General features: G+C 44.7%; 1 protein-coding gene across 1 annotated transcript; it reads right to left on the reverse strand.

The window, feature by feature from the left end:
* Positions 1 to 4,627: 4,627 nt before the first annotated feature.
* Positions 4,628 to 9,365, reverse strand: LOC119278316 (auxin response factor 4-like). Its single transcript, XM_037559678.1, has 14 exons — positions 9,219 to 9,365; positions 8,990 to 9,085; positions 8,818 to 8,874; positions 8,549 to 8,716; positions 8,365 to 8,449; positions 8,044 to 8,134; positions 7,791 to 7,955; positions 7,556 to 7,675; positions 7,377 to 7,449; positions 7,127 to 7,295; positions 6,136 to 7,043; positions 5,523 to 5,713; positions 5,279 to 5,448; positions 4,628 to 5,060 (listed from the first exon to the last, which is right to left on the reverse strand). Exons 1-14 carry the CDS (start codon positions 9,348 to 9,350, stop codon positions 5,041 to 5,043), a joined length of 2,445 nt encoding a protein of 814 aa, XP_037415575.1. The 5' UTR covers positions 9,351 to 9,365; the 3' UTR covers positions 4,628 to 5,040.
* Positions 9,366 to 9,433: the final 68 nt, after the last annotated feature.

A 9,433-nucleotide genomic window follows, 5' to 3' on the forward strand; every position in this document is an offset into this window, starting at 1 on the left:
ACCCGTCACCATCATCGTCGCCCTCCGCCCCTGGCCCGCCGCCGTTGTCGTCGCCCTCCGCCACCCATGTCGTCGCCCTCCGCCGCCCACGCTGTCGCCCTTCGTCGCCCGATGTGAGCCGCCGCCGCGCCACGGCTCTGTTCATTTTTTTCATATAATTTGTATTATTTTTTTGTTCATTGCATTTTTTTCATATATATAATGTATATATATATATATGGATGTGGTATGTATGTATGAATATAATGTTCATATCATTTTTTTTGTTTATATATGTTTTTTTCATATATGTATTAATTTTTTATTTAGGTTAATTATTAGTAGATATCGATTTTAGGTTAGTGCTTAGTAGTTGAACTAGTTGATTTAATAAAACTACTTTATTAAATTCTACTATATATAGAAGTAGTTTATTTTTAGTAAGAACTACTTTATTTTATTTATTTATAGTAAGTGCTTAGTAGTTGAACTAGTTGATTAATTAATAAAACTACTTTATTAAATTTTACTATATATAGAAGTAGTTTATTTTTAGTAAGAACTACTTTATTTTATTTATTTATAGTAAGTGCTTAGTAGTTGAACTAGTTGATTTAATAAAACTACTTTATGTTAGCAAGAAAATTAATAGAACTAGTTTATTTTTTTAGTTCAAGCAATTAATCCCGCATCGACGTCGACGATGCCTATCCCGCATCCTCGTCGTCGACTCGGTGGAGGAGGCCGGCTTGACCAGAGGGACCATGTCCGAGACTGGGCTCCGCCGGGCTGGTATTGGGTGGTGCTACCTTCCGGGGGGCGTAGGTTGGTGAGGAGCCAGCCCGTTGTTGACCCGATCCTTGTTTGGTGGCAGTCGCGTGGGCCAGTGATGGTGCCGAGGCTTCCGGACACCGCAGAGGTGGTACGTCACCGTGTCAGCGAGGAGGACGAGCACATCCGTCGCTACATGGTTGCATTGGAGGGCAGGTTTGACAATACCTGGCAGGTTCTTCAGGGATCTCACTGGAGCTATGATCCTGTGATGGTTCCTTCTCTTTGGGTGTCCACCGCCCGTGACGATACCCGTCGGGCGCTACGGTTCTAGCTGTATTAGCAATGCTATATGTATGATAGTATTCGAGGAGTATTAGTGATAATATTCGACGATGTACGGACACAAGAGATGATGTACTTTTGCTTATAATTGAATGCATGCTAATTTGAATACAACTTTATTTTACGATTTGGTTTTTCTTATTGAATGCTCAAATTGGAGAAGTACTCCTACTTTGAATGCTAAAATTGGAGAGCACTATGTAGAAATCTAGGAGCTCCCTCCATCATCCGCGCCGTCGTCCCGTCACCAACCCCCCTCCGACCTCGAGGTGAGACCAGCCAAATTTCCATGTCAATATGAGTCCTATAATATGAGTCATCGGGTTGACTTTAAGTTTGTTGAGTCTCCACCTATATGTGAGGACGAAGAATCCCGACTGTTATCGTGGGGGTAGCTTCTCCTTCGTCCCCGTGTGCTAGACACAATGTGTAATGCACTCGGGAACGAAAGGAGGAGCTACCATCATCGACGGTCGCAAATGTCATAGAGAAATCAGTGAGGGAGAGTCTCCAACCATATATGTATGAGAGGACAAAGAATCTCGACAGTTGTCGTGGGGGTAGCTTCTCCTTCATTCCCGTGTGCTAGACAATTTGGTGTAATGCACTCAGGAATGAAAGGAGGAGCTACCATCACCGGCGATCGAATATGTACACCACATGAGCTGAGAGTTTTTTAGTACATATATTTAATTGTACAAGTTTAATATTTGAATTATGAACATAGGAAATGTCGTACTCGGACGATGAAAATCGCCCGGGGGAGTGCGACTGGTGCCACGACAACCGAGGTATATGCGACAGGTTCCTTGAGCTGGACGAAGATCGACGCTTCAGTATTAATCTCGAGGAGACCTTCGATGTTGAAATGGTACGCAACGACGACAATAATTTTTTCGTAATTAAGCACGACTTCAACTATTTTAACGTGTACTTTTCATCTTTTCCAATTCGACTAGCTTATCCCATGCTATGCAAGACGCTATGTCTTGGAGAGGATGGGTTTTGAAGACCATGAAAGTATGGAAACAAAGAAAATTCACCTAAGGACCCATCATGGTGTAGATTTTGAAGTAAAGATGTACAATTCTGAGAGTGTAACCCATTTTGGTTGCAAAAATTAGGAAGCACTTTGCAAGATGTATGGTTTTGATGAGGGTATGCTTGTCACCATGGATCTTGGTGATCCTAAAATCGAGCAAGACAATATGGACATTTGGGTCCTTGTTGATACGCTTCCAATTCTTCCCCTACGTGAGCTTCTCAAACATAGTTATTAAGTAATTTATATTGTTTATTTCAAAATAGTTGACAGCTTATTTTCATTCTTCAAAGAATGTGTGGAAGATGGTAGACAAAACACACTACACCGATGGATCCGAATTAACTTATAACGAGAAAAATCATCTGATCGCATTTTGTACTGATCTTGAGAATTACAATATCTACAATTGAATTCCTCAACATTATGGTCAATACGTGCCACTAGTGCACGTGTTGAACTACGGTAACTACCATGGAGATACCCTGGTAAGATTTTTTACTATTACGACATCCGTGCATCTTTTGCATACTTCTAAAACTAGTACATCATTGCTAACTACGAAGTTATTACTATGTTTTTCAACAGATAATCCTGAATGATTGTGTGCCTCATCTGATGTATACGCACGGTCGCCTTGATGTTTCGAACATACAACCAAGTCGTCCTACAAATCTCAACTGTCCATACCGGATTTCTAAAAGAAGTGGAGACATGACAATCAAAGAATGGAAAAAATGTATGGACAGTCGTAAGGAGGTTCTTGGAAGCAAAAGGAAGCGAAGCGCAATAATTGTAGGCAGGATGATCTCCATTCTCCATAATGAAGAGTCGGGGTCTATATTGTTTTATGCTATTTTACCTTAAAGAGGGTATTTATACCTCATACTGATGATCATGTGCTAATAACAATTAAGTAGGATTGGTTCTATGACTATGAGGATGATGATCGTATGACTTGTTATTAATAACGAGTAGAAGTTGTATGATGATGATTAATTAGTAGGACTTGTTATTATATATGACGATGCATGATGCGAGCGGGTGAAATAAACATGGATTGGATTGAAGTGAAGGCAACATGCATGTGGTGCATGTCGAAAGTAGTACAATCCAAACTTGATCAAGTTAGGATTAGTATTACTTTCGACATGCACCACATGTTGCCTTCACTTCAATCTATGCCATGTTAACGTTAGGCATAGCAGTAGCGTTGGTAAACCAAGCACGGAGATATATAAGAGAGGACACTTCTCTCTATTAGCTAGCTAATAACAACCTAAATTAACCCCCAAAGCCCCTAAACCAGCCCTTTCAAAAAAATCTCTGCTCCAACCAGCTGCTGACGCGAGGATGTCTATTGGTCCCGGTTGGTGTCACCAACCGGGACCAAAGGCCCCCCCTGCCTGGGTTGGCCGCAGCGGCCACGTGGAGACCCATCTGTCCCGGTTCGTGTAAGAACCGGGACTAAATGCCAAGGGCATTAGTAACGACCTTTTAGTCCCGGTTTCAAAACCGGGACAGAAGGCCCTTACAAACCGGAACAAAAGGCCCTTTTTCTACTAGTGTACAGGGTGGAAGTGGCAATGTCCACTTAAATCATATAGAATTAGCAAACCATAGGATGGAAAATGGCAACGCCCACTTATGGCTCCTTTGATTCAAAGGAGCTGCATAGGATTTTTGAAGGGCCAGAATCTTTAGGATTTTTTTTCCTACATTGGTCGTTTGATTCATATGATTGAATCGTATACGAATCTTTTCTATGGAATCATGTGTATTGAAAATCTAGCATCCACTTCAACCTCTTTTTTTACTTCCTTTGTTTTTTCGGTGGCATCAAACACTCTGTGCTAAACCCATGAGATTCAAGTGGGCAATGCCACTTCAATCCTTTATTTTTCTTATTCATGCATTTTGAGAATCCTACGAATCAAAGAGGCCTTAAATTCTATAGAATTAGCAAACCATAGGAATTTGGACCGGAGGGTGTTTGATGACGCTGGAAAAACAAATGAACCGTAGGAAGTTTGAGTGGGTGAAAATTTTCCTTCAAAATAAGGGTGCAAAGCAACCATTTGGATATTTCCACGAGGATTCCAATTCTATGAATCGAACATCGAAAATGAACCGTAGGAAGTGTGAGTGGATGAAAATTTTCCTTCAAAATAAGGGTGCAAAGCAACCATTTGGATATTTCCACGAGGACTCCAATTCTATGAATCGAACATCCTACATAGAACAAATACTCGAAGGCCTATGAAATTCCTTTGCATCAATTGAGCCCTTAAAAAGGTAGGTGAGATCTTGTGACAGCCTGCTGTTCATCGATCGAGACGTGGCCGTCCTCTTGACCGGTGAGGGGTAAAGGCTCATCCACACAGTTCGGTGGACCAGTGATGCCCTACCACAGCAGGTACTACTTATGTGTTTATACATACGGTCGAGAGCGCACATCATGCGCCCTGCCAACTCTACAACAAGCGACAAGGCACCACCATATCCGTTCATACATATACTACTACCACTGTCACTCCCGGAATAGATAGACAGGCAGACACTGCTGGTTCATGGATGGTTAATACAGACAGATTACATACTAACGCTACCTACATACATAAATATTTACATCAGGGATGGATGTGATCACCAATGAGCATCCAGGCAAGGGACAGCCTTGGCCCTAGATCTCTCTCTGCCGAAGAGCAAACCAGCCGACAAGCGCGATTGCGCACCAAAGTCTCTACATTTCCTACTGGTAACTACAGTACAGCCGAAGGATTGTTGCATCAGAAGGCGGGGTGGGGGAGTTGGTGGTGATCAACAATAGCAATAGCAATAGACCATACTTCAGGGGCTGTTACTTCTTTGCTGGGAACTAGTCCCCCCGCGATACCTTCGCCTCAGTCGGCCTTAACACAACCTGCAGAGACCAACATCTGAAAGGTGAGTCGCTTCCGGTGGGTGATCCTTGTGATAGCAAACAACAATCTCATGCGACACAATGCTTGCGGCGAGTCGGTTTAGGTAAATGGGGGAACTGAATGCCATGCATAGCAAACATCATGTAAACGGATTTGATGCACCCACCAAAAACAGTGTGAACTTGACCAATTGCATGTGGTTTTAAAAAGCACATACCTAGTTGGCTAGAATTTAAATCGCTTGATTCGGGAAGATGGGCCTTCTCGGTTGCGCCGTCACCATCCACTGAACCTTCCTCCTTTCTTGGGCCAGATGGTTTCGAGTTCATCTTCTGGACCTCCTCCTTGGTGTAAATGCATATCTTGCGCACTATGCTGCAGAACTCCCTGCTCACAGAATGATGCGGTATTAGCACTAGGAAGGGAAGCTCTGCTAAGCAAGCACCAAGACAGAGACTCACTCCCATGGATCGTCTCCCACCAGCATCATGTCACCCTCATTGTCAGTATAGACAATCTGCCAATTTTTGTTTGAGGACATCAGTTCGCCATCAAATTCAAACATCTTGTCTAGCTCAGCTGTGAGTTCATCATAGTCAACGAACTTTGACAGATCCACTGATCTACCAAGTGCAACACCTTGCTTATGAACCTGCAAAACCGTGGATGATACATATATCATTAGCAAACAAGGTTATGCGATACGATCCTATGATAATATGTATACTCCTAGTCCTATAGAGTATAAGAAAGTATAAGCATGCATACTGTTCACATGCATAGAATCATAGATCAAACAGTCTTGTTTATAACAATACAAACGGACAAAGAAATATAATGCCTGATATGAGTCAGCCTGAAACATACACCTACTCAAGCATGTGTTCACATGAACTGGGAATTCAAATGTTTTCGGCAAACAAACATTATGGCAACATGAGGGCTAACAAACATTTCCACAACTAGCTAATGAATGGATAATGTAATTCTCAACTGACAGCAGAAAATGACACAGAAACATTTTAACATCAAGGCTAGCAGTTGGCATGAACATAAGAGAAAACAAGACTATACCTTTGTGCAACTCCTTGTGGAAGCACCATGGGACTTGCTTTGGACGTCTTTTGAACTCTGCGGACATTGCTGCATGTTTTTCTCATTCTCAGTCGTCCCAGCAATGCTTAAAGACACCTCAGGAGAACAATCAGTTTGCAAATGATCTAATGATACAGATGGTTGAGTTTGTAGCACAGGCTCGTGCGTTCCAGCCATTGGGGAGTTCAAATGGTTAAAACCAGCACTGGCAGTATCAACTTTAAACCCAAAGATCTTGAAATCACTGCCTTCTGTTGTTTTCTCCAGCTCAATAGGAGCTATTGATGCGTGAGGCCTGATCACTCGTGGCTGTTCTGCCCGGGAGAACTGCGGGCTTAACCAATTTGATGGGTGTTCTTTAAACCTGAAATCTTGTGCTTGGTCTATTGAATTGCCGTACACGGTGCTCGGCCCATTCCAGAAATGTAAATCATTGTTCTCTGTGTGCATCTTTCTACTTGATTCAACAGTCAAGGAAGGTTGCTGATGCATAAATAAGTATGGGTCTGCGAACTGACGAGCATAACTGTGATCCTGAAACTGGTTCTTGAATGAACCAAGACGATTTGGAGCCTCATCAAAGGTTGTCTGCATGAAGAAGCCTAGGGAATCACCAAAAGGTTGAGCACCAGAACTGGCATCCTTGAAGTCAGTTTCACGCCTTCCCAACTGAATCGAATTATGCACGGAGGGCCTCTGCTGAAACGTTAGTGGGTTGGTTTTTCCAATGTTGGGTGGTGGTGGTGACCACATCATAGGCTTCTGAACAGTGGCATCAAAGTCATTAATGTCGGTTAGCTTATTGCTCCTCTGTTCTTGACCTGGCAAAACAGTGTTATTTTGATTTCGCTGTGCTTGAGCACAATCCATATCAGCCTTAGTTGCACCTGCAAATGGCAGCAGCATTCAATAGTCAGATATGGAACCTATATTTTTTCACCAAGCTTCCAGTAAGACTAACAATGATCACCTTCTTTTGTACGAAGAGACGATTCAGGAGAAGCTGGAGGAACATTTGGTCTAGATCTTTTGGCACGAGAAAGAGGAAGCGGGTTAACAGGAGGTGATGAAGCAGGCTCTATTTCCCAAGGAGAGACTCTATCCGGGCGTGGAATAGTTGACGACTCATCCCAACGCACCTAAGTAGAAGAAATAATCATCCATAAGCATGAGACTTTTCCAGTCATATACAAAAAAGAAAACAGTGATCGACCAGTTACCTTAAGGGATCTCCAGCTTGATTCTGGCCACAATTGGTCAAGATTATCACTGCCCACTATGGTGCCAGTAAACCTACATGACAAACAGCGACAACAGATTATAAATGATGACTTAGTACTGTCAGGGGATAATGCAAACAAAACCAACTTTGTAGGGAAAGCAAATAGACAATAGTTACCTCTGCTCTGGTGCCTCTTCCCCTTCAAACCTCATCTTGAACCTCGTCCCAATAGAATAAATGTTTTTAACAGAGTCCATATATTTATCGTATGGTATAATGAACTCTGAACGGCTTGTCCTGAAATTGACAGAGAGTAGACAAGTGTAAGTACTCAGAACAGGACAGTGGGAACGAATTAATAAATAAAGATAAAGCAGTATGACTATAAAAGAGATGTTGATATATCATATACCTAGGCTTGTAGTAGACAGTGAACATGGTTTTTGTGTTGATAGCGTGCCATGCAGTTGCAAGGACTCCAAGGTGCATGCTGTGACTAGATATGACTGAAGAAGCTATATTGGAGAGCTGTCTCATAGCCCGCCTAACACCAACACGAAGCTCACCGCTCTCTCCTCTGCATGGTGCAGAACAGAAACAGAATTAGCAACAGCTTGGGAATTGCCGAATTGGTATGCTTGGGAGAAAAGGAAACAACAGCAGACCTGAGGAAAATGAAGGCGTCCCCAGCGACAAGCCTTTTGGAACTGACAAAGACGCTCCAGCCGCTCTGAAGGAGATGCCTCCTAGGTTGCCCTGTTGATTTGCAGTAAGTTAACACAGATATGATTGATGCTATCACCATCAACTACAAGGTGAACCTTCTCCAAATTGTGTACAGGTTTAATGTATTGCATTGTCACTCATAACAAAGCTCCTACGACGAAATGGTCTGCTGAATTGATCATCTTCAGATCACACTGGCATATATACATGGCAATGTCAAACGGCTACGGATCACGGTAAGGCAAGGAACGCAAAGTTACCGCGGAAAATGTGGCGGAAGCGCCACTCCATGCCATGAAGATCCTTTGCCACAAGCTCTTGTGTGGGAGGAGACTGCGTCATATCCTGCCAAATAGAAGATCAGGTCAGCGAATGCCACAAACCGACGGCAAGCCATACACTACGCAGGTTCCTTATGACTTTAATTGTAGAATGCAGACATACCAGGGGAGGGAGGCACTCGTCAGCGTGGCGGCGCAGCACCGAGAAGCCGCCATGTGTGCTGGTGTCGGACGCGGTCAGGGTCTTGCAGAAGGACCTCACCGCCAGCCTGGCAGGCGTGGTGCCTCCTGTTGCAGGGCTCGACTTCTCCGTCGTCGTCGCATCACTTTGCTGAAAAATACATGTCGCGACGAAGTGAACACCCTCGAGCAGAAGAAAAGGGGATCCCCAAAACATTCATTTTGGCGGGAGAGATTGAGGGAAGGGCTTACTTCCGGCTCCGGCATGAGCATGACCTGCGCGTAGACCTCGTCCGTGTCCGCCTCCGCCTGCCAAAAATTCCCAGGAAAAGTGAGGCGACCGAATCGAATTTCGGAGCACGCAGGAGGATGAGAAAATTGGGCGGAATTGAGCGCGGGAAGCGGGCGGGGGAGAGGCAGGCACCTTGAGCTCGACGTTGAGGACGCGGCAGAGCAGCTTAGAGGGCAGATCGTAGAGGCGCATCTGGTTGGCGGCGACCTGGTTCATGGAGGCCTCCACCTGAAAAAAGCAAAACCCAAAGCGGAAAAGCGAAATTCAGCGCGCGAACCGCGGAGCAGCGACCTCCCCGCGCCGAATCGCGCGAGGGCCGAGGGATGGAGGGGGGCGAAGGGGAAGGCGGCGTGGTGAGAACCTGCTCGATGTGGCCCTGCGGGAAGTAGTAGACCATGTCCCCGACGCGCGGCACGGTGACGAGCGGGCCGGCGCAGGCGTGCCAGAGCTCGTCGTACAGCGGATCCCCTGCTCCGCCAAACCCATGAGACATCAGGCACGAGGAGGAGGAGGAGGAGAGTAGGGAGACGGAAAGGGGGGCGCGACGGCCAGATCTGCGCGCGCGTACCTGTGGAG

Source organism: Triticum dicoccoides, chromosome 3B (genome assembly GCF_002162155.2).
Source record: "Triticum dicoccoides isolate Atlit2015 ecotype Zavitan chromosome 3B, WEW_v2.0, whole genome shotgun sequence".
Taxonomy (NCBI): domain Eukaryota; kingdom Viridiplantae; phylum Streptophyta; class Magnoliopsida; order Poales; family Poaceae; genus Triticum; species Triticum dicoccoides.

What these genes read in the sequence shown, in the direction of transcription:
- LOC119278316 (XM_037559678.1), bottom strand. Translation starts at nt 9,350, where the DNA reads ATGTCTCATGGGTTTGGCGGAGCAGGGGATCCGCTGTACGACGAGCTC. An exon ending in ACGAGTGCCTCCCTCCCCTG is followed by an intron (nt 8,450 to 8,548) that starts GTATGTCTGCAT and finishes TCTATTTGGCAG; the next exon opens with GATATGACGCAGTCTCCTCC. An exon ending in GAAGAGGCACCAGAGCAGAG is followed by an intron (nt 7,450 to 7,555) that starts GTAACTATTGTC and finishes TTTGTCATGTAG; the next exon opens with GTTTACTGGCACCATAGTGG.